Here is a 22,184-nt window from a genome sequence, read left to right as displayed (position 1 = left end):
ACACCGATTTTTGTCGTTGTTCTCTGTTTTGACAGCACTCCAAATGTACAAAAAAATGAGCTCAATGTTAAAATTGACCGGAGTTCTCCTTTAAAGCAACAGGCACAAAAATGGTGCGTTTGTGTTCACCCTCAAAAAGTGACAACTTTAACATGCTATATAAAAATATCTGTGTGGTATTTTGAGCTAAACCTTCACATGCACACTCTGGGGACATCAGAGACTTATTTTACATCTTTTGAAAAGGGCATTATACCACCCCTTTAAAACTTCCTGCAAGTTTCATAGCTTAAGACGTCCTTTCCCCATTATAAACGAAGCATTTATTTAATCAAGCTCTAATTACAGCTCGTTGGGGACCCATGGTAAGAAGTGACGGCACGGTACGAAGTGACGCACCAGTCGTTTGCATATGACCGCCTCCAGCGCAAGACAACTACGTCTCATCGTTGTCACGCCCACAGGTGTTCAGTCGACGTGCAGCGAGTGGGTCTGTTTACAAGAAGATCGCGATGCCACGCAGATGTGCTGTTCCTGGCTGTGGACAAACAAAATGTTTGAATACGCTGCCGAACGATCCAGACGTCAGGGGAAAACTGGATGCAGTTTATTTTTGCGGACGTCCCAGTCACGGCAGTGTTAATTTAATTGTGTTCTCTACATTTCAAGGATGACTGTCTTGAGAACAAATCGCAGTATGATGCTGGCTTTGCCAGAAAACTTTTACTTAAAGGGGTGGTATAATGCCCTTTTCAAAAGATATAAAATAAGTCTTTGATGTCCCCAGAGTGTGTGTGTGAAGTTTTAGCTCAAAATACCCCACAGATATTTTGTATAGAATGTTAAAATTGTCACTTTTTGAGGGTGAGCAAAAACGCACCGTTTTGTGTCTGTTCCTTTAAATGCAAATGAGCTGCTGCTCCCGACACAGTGGGCGGAGCTTCAAGAGCTCATGTCCTTTTACCTCACACAGACATGCACTGAAAATTTCTACTTTTAGCCTTTTATGTTCAAACCGGAGTCAGATGATGATGGAGAGACTCAAGAAGAAGTGACAACATGTAGAAGCAACAGGACGTTTCTGAATGGTTAGTTGATGAATTTATGTAGCTTATGTGTAGTTATCTTCTAGTCATTGATTAGCATATTCTGTCTTGATAATCTATAAATTGTGTTCCCGGGACGGGGTTTATGTAAATTTCAGGGTTAGTGATGTCACTAACCCGGGAGGAATGTTGTATAGTCTCTACCAGCTGTTTGTTGTAGTCCTTAAAAAGTGATTTCTTTAAAAGCAAATATCTTCCTTTGCTCTAAACTTTGAGCGTTGTAACTTTGCAGATGTTGTTTATGCTCAAACAGCAACATTACACACTAAATAAAATTAAAAAGTGAAATCATAATCATCCACCCCTTTACTTAAAGATCAGGCCGTGCCGACTAACTTCTGGGCCCAACAACGACGCTGCAAACTGTAAGTAATGTATTTCATCTTAAAACTACTTTTAGCCAATGACGTTAGCCAATCATAACAGTGGGCATTAACACTGAACTCTTAAAGGGGAAACACCCCCAAAACAGACTGTTTGAATCAGAGGATGGTGGGAAAATGTCATAAATCACTCAAATTTAAAACGTTTTTTGTCCAAAAAACTATAGTAATACTATAATTGCACCTAAAGGAACATAATAAAACAAAAACAAAAACCATGTCATGACCCCTCAACCTTTTAACTGTCACCTCCCTTTTTTTGAGTAGACATGGAAATGCACATTTAATTAAGTGATTAATTAAGTGATGATTGAGCATTATGATGTTAACAAGCAGAATCACTGAAGGACAGAGGATTAACAAGAACAGAAAAAGTGAAACACAAGAACCACAACTGACTTCAGCCACAGAAGACATGAAATCTGTGAAGATCTCAGCAGAGGAGGATTAAACAACTCCAAAAAATAGCATTACCAGCTTCACTTATTACTAATTAAACCTGTGTGTGTTTGTTTCAGATGCACGCTGTTCAAAGTTCTACCACCCTGAAAGGGCAGATGGCGCTATATACAGACTGTGTAAGGGAGATATGTGCACGTGTGCAGAAGGTATTATCACACACACACAATAGTATAAAGTGACCATATCCTGAAGTTTTTTTTTTCACTGCAGTGTAATTTTAAATATTAAATTATGATTTTTTATTTATTTATTGTTGTATACATACGAGGAAACAAACAATTTGTGCGCATGTGTGTGATTACAAGTGTATTTGTGTGTATAAACATGAACTTCTCTGAACACAGAAAACTGCTCTTACCAGAAGAAAAAAATACCAAAAGAACAAGAGTATGAACGTATGAAAAAATCCTGTGGATCTGGCATGAGTTATGGTAAATGCATATTCTCTGTGTTAATTCACTGTCATACTTTCATAAATCAAGATTCATTATTTACACCACCCCCATGTTGTTCTAAACCTCTATGAACCTGTTATTTTTCAGTTGAACACAAAAGGAAAAAACGTTTCACGCTGCTCTTATAGTGAACAACTGAATGAAAAAAAGATAGCAAAAATCGGGAGCGGTAAAATATAAATCAGACACAATGCAAAACACAGATGTGACATGTTCACTCTTCATTGTGACACAGAGCATGTCTGTTAAGCTCCAAAAATGGCAAACACACTGAAAAATAGATATTTGACTTGTGCACGTTTTCCATATCTCCTGAAGCCAAATGAAAGCTTTGTGAGAGGAACAAACCTAAATTTAACTTTTAAATCACTGTAAATCTTCCCTTCCACTGTGCTTTTAACTCAAGAACAGAATCATCCAGTCCAGACTTCTGCCACTGAAATCCATTCTAATCAGTTATTATGCCAATAACAATATTACACTTATGTTTGACAGTTTATAAAGTGAAAGTGGATAAGATGGATCTGACACAGGACTCTGACATCTATCACTTGAAGGTGGAGCAAGTGCTGAAAGAAGGTACAGTTATTCTCTCCATTTTTCTCCACTGATCATGAAATGCATTTGAAATGTGTCTGATTCCAGTTAAATGCAGTTTGTCCTTTCAGATACATATTCAGCATATGTGTCCTAAACACTGTTCTGTCCTGTAGGCACTGATAAGGATGTTGAGGGGAAAGTCAGACAATTTTTGGGTCATCCCAGTTGCAGAGAGAGTTTAGGATTGGAACAAGGCAAGTCGTACCTCATCATGGGCAAATCCGAAGACCTGCCAAGGCTCGGAGGAACGTAAGTGTCCACTCTGTGTCTGTGAATAACAGGATTTGCCTGAGCTAACCTAAAATAGACTTGAATACACTTGGGGAAAAAAGGAAAAACAAATACTAAATGATTTGAATACAAATCATCTGTGATGAACTTGAGTTTATGTGGGGGTTTAAAATGTGTAGGTGGTGTAACTGTCCAGTGATTAACTCTTTCCCCGCCATTGACAGATTTTTCCGTCGTGTAAAATTTCCACACCAGTGAAAATTTCTGGTAATGCATGTTTTCACTGTTATACGGTAGGGGGCGCTATTACGCATTTTCTGAAAGAGTACAGAATCTCCAGATCAAAAATCAAGCGATAGAAGCATTGCTTACCAGAGGTCGGAGTAAGTCACTAAATTCAAGTCTCAAGTCAAGTCCAAGTCTTAACATTGCAAGTCAAAGTCAAGCCAAGTCATTCTGTTGTAAGGGTCAAGTCAAATCAAGTCAAGTCAAGTCAAGTCATACTCTTTGTCAAGTCAAGTCAAGTCGCAACTTAGTCATCAAGTCATACCAAGTCACACACAGGCTCGTTTTACACATTTTTTAACTCTGGGACTTTTATTTCTTATTTAGACACAGAGGGCTGATGGGTAAAAAAAAAAAAAAAAAAAATTAACTTGTGTGTAATAAATAAAATATTGTTAAGAAGCACATTAAATGCTCTAAAATAAAAATAAATTAAATGAACACAAGTAAACAAGAATTAATAAAACTTTTCCCATCTTGTGCTAGCCCTACATAGTTATTTTGCTGTGATGTCCTCTATGAAAGTGTAAACGAAACAAAAACATTAAAAATGTCAATTTAATCCAATTAGGCCAACGTGAACACAAAAAAATGTCTAAACATAAGATTTATGTATTTAAATTGCATATAGAATTTCCATCCATTACATAGTTTTAACATAAACCAATTAATAATCTGAATGTAATTCATATTTTTAAGTCATATATAAATGAAACAGATAAGATTTATGTAATTGTATTAATAAACTGAATGTGATTCATATATGTCAGTCATATGTAAATGAAACGGGTAAGATTTGTGTAATAGTACACAGAAAAACGCCCATGTTAAATTAACACTTCTCAGTGTTCATATGTGTGCACACTACAGAGTTAAAGTACCATTGAAGCAGTGTTGAAGTTAATGAGATAATTAAGTGGTGATTGAGCATTAATTATGAACACCTGCTGTTAACAAGCAGAATCACTGAAGAACAGAGAAACACAAGAACTACAACTGACTTCAGACACAGTCTTAGATGAAATCAACTGAAGAGAAAAGAAGACATTAAATCTGTGAAGATCTCTGCAGAGGAGGATTAAACAACTCAAACAGCTTTACCAGCTTCACCTATTAGTAACCAGACTGACTTTATTTAATATCCGTTTTAATGAAATCAATAGTTGTATTTTAAAGTCACCACGATGGTGGTTAGCATTTGCTTTAGTTGGACTCTTGACCCTTGACTCTTTAATGTAAACTTTTCTTTGGTTGCTATACTTGTGTGTTTCTAAAGCACAATTGTTGTAGTTAAGAAAGCCATGAGATCAGATGATGTTGGTTGTTTATTGATGATGAAAACGTCATCATTATGTAATTTCCTTAATCCCTGATATTATGCAGTATCTAATGCTTTGATTATATAGGACTTGTGTTTTTAATATTGTTTTATTCATAATAGAAGTCATTTGATTTTATAGTATATCTAGCAGTGTTGTTTATCAAATACCTATTATTTAAAATAGGTTTAAAAAAAAATACTTGGTGCACAAAAACTTGAATCTATGGCATTACTTAGACAAACACAGACATCAAGAAACAGCATATGAATCTCAACAATGGTGACAATCAAACAAAGTATCCAGAAAATCCAGCTGCATAATGTATTAATGTCGCAATGAATGCTGGGAGATATGGGTGAGTTTTGATTGGTGGTACCCAGCATGCACTGCAGCATGAAACATTTCATTGATTGTCACCATTGTTGAGAGTCATACACTGATTCTTGAAGTAATAATGTAGAGAAAAAAAGTTTAATGCACTAAATGTTATTTGACTATCAACATTGCTCTCATGCTGTAAATTAACATGGCTTCTATTATATAACAACATTACAAACACAACTCGTATATAATCAAAGCATTAGACACAGAATAAGATCAGAGATTCAAACAATTACATGATGATTAAACATCCAATATCACCTGATCTAATCTTCTCATGGCTTTTTTTGCCTCAACAAATGTGCTTTATATACACACAAATGTAGCAGCCAAAGAAAATGTAATACTAAAAAGTTAAGGGTCAAGAGTCCAACTAAAGCAAATGCTAACCACCATCATGGTGACTTTAAAATACAATTGTTGATTTCATTAAAACGGATATTAAATAAAGTCAGTCTGGTTACTAATAGGTGAAGCTGGTAAAGCTGTTTGAGTTGTTTAATCCTCCTCTGCTGAGATCTTCACAGATTTAATGTCTTCTTTTCTCTTCAGTTGATTTCATCTAAGACTGTGGCTGAAGTCAGTTGTAGTTCTTGTGTTTCTCTGTTCTTCAGTGATTCTGCTTGTTAACAGCAGGTGTTCATAATTAATGCTCAATCACCACTTAATTATCTCATTAACTTCAACACTGCTTCAATGGTACTTTAACTCTGTAGTGTGCACACATATGAACACTGAGAAGTGTTAATTTAACATGGGCGTTTTTCTGTGTACTATTACATAAATCTTACCCGTTTCATTTACATATGACTGACATATATGAATCACATTCAGTTTATTAATACAATTACATAAATCTTATCTGTTTCATTTATATATGACTTAAAAATATGAATTACATTCAGATTATTAACTGGTTTATGTTAAAACTATGTAATGGATGGAAATTCTATATGCAATTTAAATACATAAATCTTATGTTTAGAAATTTTTTTTTTTTTTTTTTTTTGAGTGTGTTCACGTTGGCCTAATTGGATTAAATTGACATTTTTAATGTTTTTGTTTCGTTTACACTTTCATAGAGGACATCACAGCAAAATAACTATGTAGGGCTAGCACAAGATGGGAAAAGTTTTATTAATTCTTGTTTACTTGTGTTCATTTAATTTATTTTTATTTTAGAGCATTTAATGTGCTTCTTAACAATATTTTACTTATTACACACAAGTTTTTTTTTTTTTTACCCATCAGCCCTCTGTGTCTAAATAAGAAATAAAAGTCCCAGAGTTAAAAAATGTGTAAAACAAGCCTGTGTGTGACTTGGTATGACTTGATGACTAAGTTGCGACTTGACTTGACTTGACAAAGAGTATGACTTGACTTGATTTGACTTGACCCTTACAACAGAATGACTTGGCTTGACTTTGACTTGCAATGTTAAGACTTGGACTTGACTTGAGACTTGAATTTAGTGACTTACTCCCACCTCTGTTGCTTACGCACGTAAAATAACGTGATCATTAAACAGCATATAAATCAAAACTGCCTAACGTTAATGAATCAAATGTCGACCCATGAAGAGGAAGCGACTGTGAAGCTTTGGCGGTGTTAATGGACTCGATCGACTCCATCTGTGTTTTGATCATCGTTCTGAATCCAATCTGGACGAGATCTTCAAGTCTTCAAAAATGTGATTTTATCAGATTTTTGTTCAAAATGTTGCTTTTTTTATGAAACTAACCCACATCCAAGTATTGATTAAAAATCAGAATGCAAGAAGTTAATTTTTTTAAATAAAGCAGGCTCTGTTATTTTGATATATTGCATGTTCAGATTTACCTGGTGGCAGGTAAAACGTTAAAGCGGAAAAATGCTGATTATAAGGCAATAATTCTTAGAAAAAGTTCATTTTAATACAAGACAAAAAAGCTATTTTGTTTGTAAAATACGAATATATGAAAAACTTTTGCCTGCCAAAACACAGACAGCACGATGTAAGCATTATACTGGAATCTATTTGTGACAAGAAAAAACATACAACTGAGAAGACTCCATTAGACACTAATATCTCTATATCACGTATTTTGACCTGTTATTAAAATGTTTTGTTCAGGTGAAACAGAATGTGTATTAAATGATTGTCAAAAATGTATAAAAACAACACGAAAAGAAAGAATTCTTCCTTTATCACTGTGGAAATCCATATTGTACATTGACCCTTATAGAAAGGATGCATGTGCTTCGTAAATGTATGTAGTTAAGTCTGTAATTTTATTCTGTTGTTTTAGTGTGCACCACATCTTTGAAGAGCACACCTGGGTTGAATACTGGCCGACAAGAGAGGAAAGTCAAACTCCAGAATACAGGGATCAGTACATCGGCATCTCTGAGCTCCAGGATAAACTCCTGACAGATGGATGTGCTCCATAATTATACATTTGTGGATTACAGGAAATTAAACATCATCTCTTACATACTCTCAATAAATATGAGCTAAAATACTTTGTAATTATGTTAAAAAAAATAAAATAAAGGGTAATGAAATTTGAAAATGTTCTGACTAATTAATCATGGTGTAATATACAGTGCCTTGCAAGAATATTCTAATTACTTTTCCCATTCTGAATCACAAATCCAACATTATAATTTGTTTTGTGTGATATTTTAAATCTGTATCTCATTTTAATAATCATAAGATACTTTAAAGGAGAATCTCAGCAAAATCCCCAGTGTTAAATTAACACTGCTCAGTGTTTATCAGAGTGTTATAAGTAACACTGAGGCAGTGTTAAAGTTAATGAGATAATTAAGTGATTAATTTAGTGATGATTGAGCATTACTGAAGACACCTGATGATAACAAGCAGAATAACTGAATTTTAAATGGTCCAGATGATTATTCCTGACATTCGTTTTCTGACAGGAGTTGATGTGGACAATAAAATATATTGAAGATGTATTGGGATGCAGTGATGCCTCACATCTGTATAGCAATGAGTAAATTACTCCTTTCTAGAACACTCAAGAAGCAAAACCTCACAAGCACTGCTGTGTGGAGATGTTCAGGTCTGGAAACTTACATGTTTAGAAAAGGAAAATAACACACATCACACAGAAGGGGCATTTTAATCATCTGGCGTATTGAGTTTTTCTTATTGACCTCGGTTGTACAGAGGGAAGGAAAGAGAGATACATTCAGAAATTTAAGTTGGACAAAAGTGCTTCACAATCGTCTATGCAGATAGAAATTGTTGTCAGGCCAGTTTCTCTCAGCGCACATACAGAAATGCATGATGACCCAGATCTGGACTACAGACATGAGCCACTGGCACAATCATAGCTAAATAATAACTCATACCCTTACTGAAAGAACATATGTTTCCATATATATTAAATGGCTTAAATATGTTCAAAAATATATGAAATAATAGATTGCGTTAATATATTACAATATATTGAATAATTAAGAAATTGCCACTTTCATATATTGCAAAATATGTGAATATATTTACACTGTAAAATGTAATTAGTTGAGTAGTGTTAGAAAACTTGAGGAAACTGATTGCTTTAAATTTCTCAAGAATGTTTTACTCAAAGTTGTTAATACAAAGACATAAAGGGTGTTCAGAAAATAATAGACTCTGCATTTATTTGTGTTTATTAAACTGCAAATACTTAGTGCATGTCTGAAACTCAACTGAATAAACTAAAGACAATTAAAAGTAAAAAAGAACATTAACTTACAGTAGTTAATAGACATCACTGCAATACGGTAACTGCTTTTTAAATGACGCAACATGCAGCATCTCATCAATGTTTGCAGATCTTCTCCTGGACTGAAGCACAGGCTCTACTCTTCAACACAATGGTGACACACAAAACTCAACAGAAACCCTTTAAATCCCAAAAGAACATTAAACACTAACAGATCTGTGAAGATCTCAGCAGAGGAGGATTAAACAACTCCACAAACAGTATTGCCAGCTTCACTTATTACTAACCAGACTGACTGTCAGACGTCTACAGAAGCTCTTGTTGAGAAATAACAGGTTTAGATGTTGATGATTTATTGAAAAGTAATAGATGGAGATCATCTAGGTTACTTATGTAACCCCAGGGAATGGAGACGTCACGTCCGATTGGAACTGACGAATTGGGATCCCGCCTGAGAGCCAAATAACCTTCGAGTGGTAACAGAACAAGCCAATGGACATTGTGTTTTGCAATCACAGCGCACGAACGGGACACAGCAATGCAGGCGTTGCGACAGAGTTGACAATGTTTTGCGACATAGTTAAAGGTGGGGTATGTGATTCTGTTTTTTGTCAATTTTTTCAAAATCACTTGAAATCCTATTCCTAACCCACTTACAGCCACTGAGTTAGAAGCACTGAAATGAAAATTAAGCCATTTAATCATCTGTGGAACGGGCAGGACTCGAAAAACTCCAGCCAATCATTTCCAAGACCACCTAGAATCATTGGACAGTAAGTTTGTCAATCAAACGGTCGTACCATCCCCCCTCCCCCCATCCCCCTCCATGTTCTTCGAATGGGTGGAGTCAGGGCCAGCCTTTGGAGGAAAGAAGATAGGACATTTGAGTTGTGTATTTTCAAAATCTGCCGGCCGTTTTGCAAATCCCATACCCTACCTTTAATTGTTATTAAGCAATAAGGCATAATATATATATATATATTTTTTAATTACAAGCATGTCATGTCATAATTAATTCTTAAACAGAATTATGGATAAGTATCATATTTGTTATCGAAGATTTTTATTGAAAAATATCGTAGATGGTGAAAAAAATGTTATCTCTAAACATGTCGGATAGCTGTATGCTATGCTAATATCTAAGCTAAGCTATTGATTTATAAAGCATATTTTAAAACAACAGATGTTGAAACCAAAGTATTGTACAAGACATATAAAACAGAATTAAAACAGTTTAAAGGAACACGCCGACTTTTTGGGACTTTAGCTTATTCACCGTATCCCCCAGAGTTAGATAAGTCCATACATACCCTTTTCATCTCTGTGCGTGCCGTAACTCTGTCTGACGCACCCACCGCTAGCCTAGCTTAGCACAAAGACTGGAGGTAAATGGCTACAGCTAGCATACTAATCCCAATAAGTGACAAAATAACGCCAACATTTTCCTGTTTACATGTTGTGATTTGTATAGTCACAAATAACAAGGTCACATGAGACACAACCATCTTCTAACCGTATACATACTGGGAACTATATTCTCAGAAGGCGAAGCACTGCTACTTCTGCGGAGTGTTTTACTCCAACTCTGAGCGAACTCTCTGCTCCTCACCACGGGGCTTCTCAGGCGCTGCGAGCAAATCACTCCGCAGAAGTAGCAATGCTTCAGCCACAGCCTTAGATGAAATCAACTGAAGAGAAAAGAAGACATTAAATATGTGAAGATCTCAGCAGAGGAGGATTAAACAACTCATCAAACAGCATTACCAGCTTCACTTATTACTAACCAGACTGACTTTATTTCTGTCAGACGTCTACAGAAATTCTTATTGAGAATTATTAGAGGTTTAGATGTTGATGTTCTATTATTTCATCATGGAGAACAGTGTTTGCTTTAGTTCGTGACCCTTGACTTTTAGACACATATTTTCTCTGGCTGCTGTACCTGTGTTTGTAAGACACATTTGTTATGGCAGGAAAAGACAACGCATTCAGGTGATGTTGGTTTGTTATTGATGATAACAACATAATCATCATCTACAATCAGTATACAGTCTTTGTGAGGTGTTATTAATTTTTATATTTTTGATTATAATAGCCCTGTGATTATACAGAATGAGATCCAGGAATGTCATAATCATTTGTAAAGGGTTTTGAATGCATAATAAGACACGTTTCATCTACTGTATCCTTCAGACACAAAGAGACATCAAGAATCAGCGAATGAATCTCAAGAATGGTGATGATCAAAAGCTTCATGCTGCAATGCATGCTGGGTACATCTCACATTGTGACTATAGTATGAGCACACAGAAGTGTGCTCTGAGGTTACACTTTTAGCTCACTGTGAGATCAAACTGTGAACACATCACGAGTATCCTGAGAGCTCATGGGGAGATCAAATTGTTGACTGTGAGGGTTGCTCATTTCACACCATTTCACAACTTTCAAAACCTCTGTTTTAAACAATATGGTGCAATTTATCAACTAAATGCATCAGTTTGGGGGGAAAAGATTGGAAATGTTTCCTGTTATGAAAAAAGACTTTACTTTAGGTTTTGATAAAGACTCTGAAATTATTACAGACTGAGTAAATGATAAAGAAATGACATCACAACAGTGTGTGTGTGTGTAGTTAAATCTCCATACTTTTGCCAATTATGTCCTCTTCATGTGCACGTTTGTGAATAATGTAACATCACATCATTGTTCTCTTTTTATTCTATTTGTAAATGCAAAATGCCCCCTTGAGTAACTTTTAGCTTTGACAGTATGCTAAATGCGCAATGTGTTACTGGTTGATCGTTTTAGCCACTTGTAATTCATTTGTAACATTTTAATTGTGGTGATAATCTTGTAGACTGTCACTAGGACATTGTGAAGGTACTGCCCCTTTAATAGTGAAAGTGAAAGTGTTTTCGGTCGTATTGCTTAACCCCCCGCGCCACTGTTAGGTGTCCTATTCCCGTGAAAGTAAATCCAGCAGCGAAATGATCAGGGCACGACATCCCATCACATTGACAACCATACAGTGCACTGACCTGTCTTGTTAAATATCTTGTTTTGATATACTGACTTAGCAGTTCTCTGGCCTTCCTCTCCTTCTTTTCTTTTTTCTTTTCCCCTCTCCTTCTTTTAATGACGTAGGCCTACCCACATTTTTTCCCCGACATTTTCAGTCAGTCTCACTTCCACTGCGTACTTCTAACTTCAGCTGTTCTCGGATCAGCCTGAACTCTGATTGGTTCTATTCACTAGCTAAGGTGGGACTTGCGAATTTATTGGGTCCTCCGCTGACTGAACTGAAGTGATTAATAACAATAGGACTAAACCATTTTTAGGGAGGGAAGGGAGTGGAGATTGTTTAAATTTCATGTTTTTTTTTTTTTTGGTTTTCAGTTTCACACAGAAAGAGACACACACACACACACACACACATACACACACAGACACGATGGACGTGAAGCTGCTGTGTCTGACTGTTCTTCTCTCCTCACCCCTCCTCACACTGTGTGACCCGCTGTGAGTATTAAACATACCGTTTGCTCATAGAGTTACTAATAATCAGTTTTTAAGATTTCAAACGCTGTGATTTGATCTTCTCAGGTTTGTTCTGTCAGCTCCTAATTTGCTGAGAGTGGGTTCCTCAGAGAACGTGTTTGTGGAGGCTCAGGATTACTCTGGAGGATCTATTGATCTAAAGATCACAGTGAATAAATACCCAAAGAACGACAGGGAGATACTGTCCAAAACAGTGACACTCACTGTAGAAAACAATTACCAGTTACTTACAGATATAAAGGTGAGAGCTCCATAACAGTGCAGTGATGTTTAATTCTGATTAATTTATCATCAGATATAATTTAGGCTGACTGATTATCTGTTCTTTAGATCCCTGATGATCAGAACTTGTTCTCTGAGGATCCTCTGGAGAAGCAGTATGTGTATCTACAAGCTCAGTTTCCATCTCACACTCTGGAGAAAGTGGTCATGGTCTCATTCCAGTCTGGATATATATTTGTACAGACAGACAAGCCCATCTACACGCCTGCTAGCAGAGGTACGATTATGTGCAAAGAATTGGGAAAAATACAACAAAGTCAATTTTAAACATGTTACATAAGCATTACATAATTGTTTATTATTAAAGTGACTGCTGCATGTATTCAGGGTTTGAATCTGAGTAAAAAACATCAGAACTCTTTTTGCAGTTCAATACAGGATTTTCTCTCTGACGCCCAACATGAAACCACTCAGTCAGACTGACGTCACGGTGGAGATCATGGTACACACTTATATAAGTGCACACTGTTATTACACACACACACACACACACACACACACACACACACACACACACACACACACACACACACACACACACACACACACACACACACACACACACACACACACACTCGTGTCATTTCAGCTGTAATGAGCATGTACACTGCTGATCTCAGTAAACACACAGTGTTAATGCTGATTTCTGTGTTTCTGAAGAATCCACAAGGCATCACATTTTCATCAGAGAAGTTAAATCCAGTGAAAGGGATGAAGTCTGGAAGCTACGCCATTCCTGAGGTTGCCAGGTGTGTGAAACGCTGACTGAAGATATTAAACATGAGTGAACTTTAATGATTCAATGATTTGTCTTTAATTTATCTATCTACACAATACTCATAGATGTGATCTGTGTTATACGATTCATTTGATCTGTTGTATAATGCTTAATTATATTTTGTTAAAGTGTTTTGAAATGTTTTGTCAGTCTTGGGATCTGGAAGGTTGTCACTCGGTACACACACACTCCTCAGAAGACGTTTACTGCAGACTTTGAGGTCAAAGAATATGGTAAGATGTGTGTCAACAAAATGTGTGTTGTGTAAATGCGATAAAATCTAAGATAATGTTTATATTTATTTGTGTCTTTTCTCTGGTTTGGTTTATAGTGCCACCAACATTTGGAATTGAATTAAGACCCAGTAAGTCTTTCTTCTATGTGGGTGACGAGAGCCTGATAGTCGACATTGAAGCCAAGTAAGACAAAATATGTTCTGCTTCTGTGTATTGAAAAATAATCTTTAATGTGTGAACAATATTTGTATGAAAAGTACAAAATAATGTAAAGCTTTTGTTGTCCACTGAGTGGTGCTGTGACATATTATAACTAGAGAAACAAGAAGTGTGTGAGTCGGTAATGGGGAAGCACACAGTTTTTGAGTGTGCTAAAGGGTAGTAAGGAACATGGTAGTCTCATCTTCAGTGACGACCATGGATGGCACAATTTACTGGAAACACTTCAGGATTTGCGAAGTCGCGATCTGATTGATTGAATTCTACAGGATGTCTGTCGTGTATTAAATAGTATGAAATAATCCCGAAAAAAGCACAAACATGGCAGTGATGGCAAGTTCAGCAGCTGGAATTATCTGAGGTGTCGGGATGCTAACAGACAGCAGACAAACGGCTAGCAGTGACAGCAGCGGCAATCCACCTGTCACTCAAGTGGCCACGCCCTTAATTATGTAGAATTTTAAGGCTTAATATAATTTAAACGAATGAGCTATAAAAACAGTCACCCCCCTCACAGTTGTCATGAAGGGCAAAATTATCTATATAGACCAAAACCACTTTTTGTACCAGGCTGTGGACATATTTTTTTCTGCTGTAAAGTTGGACATTTTGACATGGGGGGTGTATTGACTGGACTCTTCACACAGACTGCCATTCTCAAGAGTGCTTTATTGCTCCACATCCGTTTACAAGCAACATAATGCAACACCCTGTTGGTTAACTGTTACAATAATCCATATCAGTACATCTCCCTTTTTTTTTAAACTATAACTTAAACAAGGTCTGTCAACTTTAACAGCACTTACTCATAATAACAGCAAAAAACAAACAAACAAACAAGTTAGTTCAACACAATCTTGCTGTATATTTCTAACATTAGCTGCAGAAAACTTTGTTGCATATAACTAAGTAAATACTTAGTAAATGTGACCGATCACGGAAAGTAGGGACACAAGTCGGTTCTGGGGCATTTTGAGTTATTCACTGATTCTGAAAGTGTAGCCTCTAAGCTTTCCAACGATGTGTAACACATGAAAATCTGATACTATTTGGAGAAGTTGTGGCCATTTGAAGGTAGGCACTCAAAAAAGCTCAAAGGGAAGAAAACCGCCTCTAAAGATTGTGCAGTTCTCACCTCTCTCTCCTGCTGGGAGTGACAATAGGGCTCATTTACATCTCATTTAGATAAGCCATGCCCCCTGTAAAGCTCCCCTGTAAAGCTGTAAAGCACAGGGGGGAGCAGAAAGGTCAGGAAAATGTGCCATCAAAGAAAAAATAAATAAAGTTTGCAAACAGGTAATATATAAATAAATGTCTCTTAGCATCTACCGATAAAACTGTATAGGCAACTCTTGTGTACACTGAATAAAAAATAAGATAAACTCTAGACAATGTTCAAATCAAAAACAGGATGTGCTATGTGATATAAATGTTGAAATAACGAAATTTTGGTCGGCAGGAAAAATGGTAAAAAGTACCGTTTGGTTTGAAAATGCGTACCGAAAACCGAACCGAGAGCCTTGTATGTATATATATATATATATATATATATATGAGTAGGCTATGAATCCAAGTATGAATCAAAATAGATTTTATTGCCATTGTCAATGTGTAACGGTCACCAGCTGGAGTGCCCTTGAGAAACAGTCACCAGCTGGAGTGCCCTTGAGAGCCACCAGAGGGCACTCCACACCTGACTCTCACGTTCACTCACAGACTACATCTCCCTTCATTCTCTGCCTGGACTCATCAGCACTCATTATCACATTCACCTGTATCTCATCTTCTTGTTTAGTTCACCCCATATAAGCCTGGTTCACCCCATCACTCACTGCGAAGTTTTGTATGTTGTTGCACTGCACTTCTCAGCGTCTTTCCCTGGTTTTCTTGTCTCTTGGTTTTTGGATGTCTTGCCTGTTCCGTGGATTACTCTCTTGCCTCTGACCCCTGCATGTTTTGTTTGTTTGTTTGGACTGTCTACTTGTGTTTTGACCCATTGCCTGTTTATTGGATTTCGTATTTGGATTACCCCTTGATAAAGCTGCATTTGGATCCTCAACCTGTCTCGGAGCAGTCGTTACAGAAAACTTCGCCACGCCAAGATCCAGCAGCGACGACCGACCGACCAACCATGACTCCAGGAGCACAGATTATGTGTCTCCGTCAGGGAGACATGCCCATTGAGGAATACATCATGGACTTTTTGGAGCTGGCTCACTTGACCTGCATGGACGAGGTATGTTTAATGATCTTTTTCTGTGGAGGACTATCTGAGCCGTTCAGCTCCCTTATGCCACTTCATCACCCTGGTTGGACCCTGGCCCAATATATAAATCTGGCTCTGCAGTTGTGTGGATCTCCCTTCACCGTTGGCCAAATGGAGGAGGATTCACCTTTAAAACTTTTTTTTGGGGGGGGCTATACAGCTGAAGCTCCGTCGGCCATAGAGCTTGGCCCAGCGCAGACCACACCATCAGCCAGCACAATTGCGTCCACTGGACCCGTCCGAGGGTGGAGAGGACTGGTGTCCAAGCTGGCCGATCTGCCACTGACATCTGCCCGAGCAGCCGATATCCAGAGATTTTTAATGGTCTCAGCGCTCTCAATTCCCCAGGCCGCCATGCCAGAATCTCGTCCAGCCGAGCCAGAGCTTCACGTCAGTCCTGCCGAGCCAGAGCTTCACAACGTCACGTCTGCCAAATCCAGAGATGCTTCACGTCACGTTTGCCGATCCAGAGATGCTTCACGTCACGTCTGCCGATCCAGAGACGCTTCACGTCACGTCTGCCGATCCAGAGACTGTTCACGTCACTTCTGCCGATCCAGAGACTGTTCACGTCACATCTGCCGATCCAGAGACTGTTCACGTCACATCTGCCGATCCAGAGACTGTTCACGTCACATCTGCCGATCCAGAGACTGTTCACGTCACATCTGCTGATCCAGAGACTGTTCACGTCACTTCTGCCAATCCAAGTGATTCAGAGACTGTTCACGTCACTTTTGCCGATCCAGAGACTGTTCACGTCACGCCCGCCGAGCCAGTGTCTCCAGACAAGATGGCCACCGCCGCCGAACCAGTGTCTCAGGACAAGATGGTCTCCACCGAGCCAGTGTCTCAGGACAAGAGGGCCGCTGCCACCGCCGAACCAGTGTCTCAGGACAAGATGGTCTCCGCCGAGCCAGTGTCTCCGGACAAGATGGCCGCCGCCGAGCCAGTGTCTCAGGACAAGATGGTCTCCGCCGAGCCGGTGTTTCCAGACAAGATGGCCGCCGCCGAACCGGTGTTTCCAGACAAGATGGCCGCCGCCGAACCAGTGTCTCAGGATAAGATGGTCTCCGCCGAGCCAGTGTCTCCGGACAAGATGGCCGCCGCCGCTGAACCAGTGTCTCAGGACAAGATGGTCTCCGCCGAGCCAGTGTCTCCGGACAAGATGGCCGCCGCCGAACCAGTGTCTCAGGACAAGATGGTCTCCGCCGAGCCAGTGTCTCCGGACAAGATGGCCGCCGCCAAGCCAGTGTCTCAGGACAAGATGGTCTCCGCCGAGCCAGTGTCTCCGGACAAGATGGCCGCCGCCGAGCCAGTGTCTCAGGACAAGATGGTCGCTGCCGAGCCAGTGTCTCCGGACAAGATGTTCTCCGCCAAGCCAGTGTCTTCGGACAAGATGGCTGTTCCTGAGCCGGTGTCTGTTCCTGAGCTGGTGTATGTTCCTGAGCCGGTGTCTCTTCCTGTTCCTGAGCCGGTGTCTGTTCCTGTGCCATGGTCGCCTGCAGGGTCGTCTCCTCCCTGGCCGCCTGAAGGGTCGTCTCCTCCCTGGTCTCCTGAACCGTCTGCTCCGCCCTGGCCGCCTGAAGGGTCGTCTCCGCCCTGGCCGCCTGAAGGGTCGTCTCCGCTAGAGTTCTGCACTCCCGCGGGAGTCCCGCGGGACCCGACGCAAAACAGAGCGGCGCGGGACAAATTTTGAAAGGTCATTGCGGGAGCGGGCGGGATGATGAAGGTGCACTTGCGGGTGCGGGCGGGGGGGATGATACGCTGCACTCCCGCAAATTAAATATGAGTGTAAAGTAAAATATATAAATGATTAAAGTAGCGTACATAATTTGTAGTTGTGAGGGAGATTCTGTTTGGCAGCAATAAAAACGTTTTAAGCAGCCTAAACTTGGATGTTGTCGTTTGGGGTAGGGCGGGGCCTAATCTCACGCACACTTGTTTAGAGACAATTCCTTCCCGCTGCTCCGTGTTCGAATTCGAAAGCTTCAAGTTCAAAATAGACAGCATGGACGAGGAAAAGAGCACATCTAGTGCTTCAGATATAGGCCTAAGCGCTTCAGATGTAAGCACTTCTCTAAAGAAAGGCACATTTAGGTGTACTACAAAAAAAAATCACCAAACCCTTAAATCAGACATTTGGCAGTCTTTTTCGGTTGTGCATGATGGAGAGGGGAATCAACTACCTTTTGCCTGCTGCGATAAATTCCAAAAGGTGTTAACATACAACGGACACAAATCGCATTTTTTTTCCAAGACCTTTCGTGAGACAGAAAGTGAACATACATCCTGCCTGCCATCTTGCGGGCATTTGCGGGCGGGAGCGGGACATAATATCACAGATGCGGGCGGGAGCGGGACTAAAAATGACAAATCTTTGCGGGAGCGGGCGGGAGCGAGACTGAACACTGCGGGAGCGGGACTGAAAATTGTGTCCCGCGCAGGTCTCTAGTCTCCGCCCTGGCCGCCTGAAGGGTCGTCTCCGCCCTGGCCTCCTGAAGGTTCGTCTCCTCCCTGGCCTCCTGAAGGGTCATCTCCGCCCTGGTCGCCTGCACTGCCTGCTCCTCCCTGGTCGCCTGCACAGCCTGATCCGCCCTGGTCGCCTGCACAGCCTGATCCGCCCTGGCCTCCCGTCTTGCCGCAGTCTCCAGGTCCTCTTCCACTTAACGAGCCTGGCCCTCCATCCCGCCCCCGGATCCTCCTCTGCTCCACCACCCTCCTGAACTGTTTTTTTGAGCGTCTGGAATCCGCCCCTTAAAGGGGGGGCTATGTAACGGTCACCAGCTGGAGTGCCCTTGAAAGCCACCAGAGGGCACTCCACACCTGACTCTCATGTTCACTCACAGACTACATCTCCCATCATTCTCTGCCTGGACTCATCAGCACTCATTATCACATTCACCTGTATCTCATCTTCTTGTTTAGTTCACCCCATATAAGCCTGGTTCACCCCATCACTCACTGCAAAGTTTTGTATGTTGTTGCACTGCACTTCTGAGCGTCTTTCCCTGGTTTTCTTGTCTCTTGGTTTTTGGATGTCTTGCCTGTTCTGTGGATTACTCTCTTGCCTCTGACCCCTGCCTGTTTTGTTTTGTTTGTTTGTTTGTTTGTTTGGACTGTCTACTTGTGTTTTGACCCATTGCCTGTTTATTGGATTTCGTATTTGGATTACCCCTTAATAAAGCTGCATTTGGATCCTCAACCTTCATGTCTCGGAGCAGTTGTAACACAATGAAAGGTTTCACAGACTAGGAATTTTCTTCGGTGTAGCCTACTCGTGCAACATGAAACAGAACCTCTGACACTGCTGGCGAAAGCTCTACCACTGGACCATTAAGATACACGTTTATTACATAGGCGGATCTATGTATTGGCACTGACAACATGTATTAGGCTACATCTCATTAAACGACAAATTAAACCCCATGTAACCTACTATTTAAATCGATTGCTGGACTTTGTAATGTTATTGGCGTCATTGAATTTTGAAATCAGATAGAGCCGACCAGAGCGCTGCATAATAAGTAGCCACGCTGTTCCCTTGGAGGGCGGGGGCAATAACAAAATAAACAAAAGCCGGCTTATTCAGTATGGAAATACACACCGAGAATGACACGCCCCTACTGCGTGCGAAAAACAAGCCGATTTCAACCTCAAAATGTACGTTTTTAAAAAATACCAATACTGCTATCTCAAACATGGAGAGGCTTCTTCGTGATCTCAACTAACAGATTCTGCATAAAAACGAAAATCACGTTTTTTTTTTTTTTTTTGCTTAAAAGTTGTGCTGCCGACTTGTGTCCCTGGTTTCCGTGACAGGTCACAAATACTATTTTTTTTGACAAACCTAACTGAACACTCTTCTATCAGTCTTTTAGGTTTCATTGCGTGACGACGTGGTCTTCCCCGACCTATCTCAGTGGAAGGTGAGTTTTTTTGTGATGTTTTCAGTGACAGCTGTAGAGCTAGGTGAGTTTTTCTCTACTCGTGTTTGCTCAGTTAGTCCATCAGAGATAACTATGTCTGTACTTTCAATACAGGTGCTTGGCACTTTCAGCAGGAGACGGCAATTTCTTCGCAGTGTGTTACCATACTCAGTAAGTACCTCGTAGGATCTTGGTGTTGTCTTTTGATGACATTTGCTACAGGTCCCCATTTTCTATCACATCTGACACGTACCGTGTCCTTTTGTTCCAGTGGACATAACTGTTTGGCATTCCTGTCATAGGCTCTGCTCTGGCTGTTTATCTTTGGATAATCTCCGTGTCTCTTTTGAAGCAGGTGTACTGCTGAGGGTAGCCGTGTTCTCAGCTTCCTGTTCATGAGAAGTTCACCTGGAGACTGTCCACATTCAAGAGGGGATGCTCTGTAGTTTAGCAGTGCTAAATAAGGATCCTCTCCAGTCTCAGCAGCTTTCTTTAGCAGATGCTTTACAATCTGCACTCCTTTTTCAGCCAAGCCGTTTGACTGCGGGTACAGTGGACTTGATGTTACATGTTCAAACCCATAAGTCTCTGCAAAGTCTCTGTTGTCCTGACTGCTGAACTGTGGTCCGTTGTCACTCACCACAGTCACCGGAATTCCATGTCTTGCGAAGATGGCTTTAGTGTGTTTTATCACCTGCTGTGCTGTTGTATTAGTCAGCATCGCTAGGTCTGGATAGTTTGACTTGTATTCCAGGTAGGCTTGGCACGATAGTCGGTGTTACCGGTGTTACACGGTGTTCAGTCGCAACACCGGTTTCATCACTTGCCCACCGCAGCACCGCAAAAATTTTTTTGAAAGCAATTACGCAGTATCCGTATTTTCTGTCACAGTTGACTAGCGTTGTATGATCACGCTCAACCATTCAAGCGCGACAAAACAAGAGACCGCGCTGTAAGTCCTGCCTACACACACACACGGAAAATACGCGCGTCAGTATCGAGTTCTCTTTTCTGCCTTGAACAAAACATAACACACACAAATTATGCCAAAATGTCCGTTTTGTCGAGTGTCCTCATAAGAGCAAATGATTTAAATAATATCATAAATGAATGTAGAGATTTGTGAGAAAATGGGACGCCAGGAGGATTAGTATACCGGTAGCCTAATAATCATGAATGCACTCTCTTGTGTACATGAATGAATCTTTTAACACATCTTCGGCGAACGGCTTCACGCAAAAGAAAAACTCTTCATAAAGCGCAGTGAAATTCATGTGGCGTTTCCTGATGGAACGAGGTTGTTCGTTAACTTCATTTTATACGTGCAATTCACACGAGCTCTAAACAAATGCGAGACTGCTGCGATTAGTCAAACTTTATTAATGAAGCAAAATCAAGGGAATAGTTTCTTTAATGTATTTTTTATTTTGTTTTTTACCGGTTGGCCGGTCACACGGCTTTCATAGTTTTCAGTTAGGCTAGTGCGGAGACCAGGGCCGGGTTTCCCGATAACGATGTATCTTAGCTCTTAAGAGCATTCTCTCTTAACATGAATGCGCGAGAGCGCGTTCGTGCTACTTAAGAGTCGCTGTCCATTCGCAACGTGCTGAAATATAACCTTATATGCGTTTTTCATGAATAATAACGAACCCACCATTCAAACACTGTGGTTGAATATCCGAAGTCGCGCCCCTCAAATAGGGCGTTATTGTTCTCAACATGATCTCAAGCAGTGAAAAATAGAGGACACTGACAACGCGCTGAAAGACAGGACCGAGCAGGTAATATTTAATATGAAACAAAGTCTCAACTCTCAAATTTGGTCAGTCAGACAAAAATAAAATAGGCCTACCGTTTTTTGGCTCTTTAATGTGTCGTGACAGATTGCCTCAGTTAAAGCCAAGTTCAAATGCACCGAAGTTAATCAATAACTCTTCTGACTGCTTTGTCGCACAAAAATGGTGGAATTTGATTGGTC

General features: G+C 40.0%; 1 protein-coding gene and 1 pseudogene across 2 annotated transcripts in view; both read left to right on the top strand.

Moving 5' to 3' along the window:
* The window catches only part of LOC307152133 (complement C3-like), a 340,855-nt pseudogene that overhangs the window by 280,977 nt on the left and 37,694 nt on the right, over window positions 1–22,184 (top strand). The gene's annotated exons all lie outside the window — the stretch shown is intronic.
* Window positions 12,363–22,184, top strand: part of LOC307154737 (complement C3-like) — a gene marked incomplete at its 3' end in the record, with an annotated part of 31,251 nt that continues 21,429 nt past the window's right edge. The window contains exons 1-7 of the mRNA XM_079864823.1: window positions 12,363–12,457; window positions 12,542–12,737; window positions 12,827–12,995; window positions 13,147–13,220; window positions 13,439–13,527; window positions 13,707–13,789; window positions 13,888–13,975. Coding sequence (XP_079720949.1) covers window positions 12,390–12,457; window positions 12,542–12,737; window positions 12,827–12,995; window positions 13,147–13,220; window positions 13,439–13,527; window positions 13,707–13,789; window positions 13,888–13,975 — 767 coding nt within the window. The 5' untranslated portion in view covers window positions 12,363–12,389. The remainder of the gene's footprint in view (window positions 12,458–12,541; window positions 12,738–12,826; window positions 12,996–13,146; window positions 13,221–13,438; window positions 13,528–13,706; window positions 13,790–13,887; window positions 13,976–22,184) is intronic.

Source organism: Squalius cephalus (assembly GCF_949319135.1).
Source record: "Squalius cephalus genome assembly, chromosome: 2".
NCBI classification, from domain to species: Eukaryota; Metazoa; Chordata; class Actinopteri; order Cypriniformes; family Leuciscidae; genus Squalius; species Squalius cephalus.
Note: the sequence above shows the minus strand (reverse complement) of the source record. Positions and strands in the feature narration are given on the sequence as shown.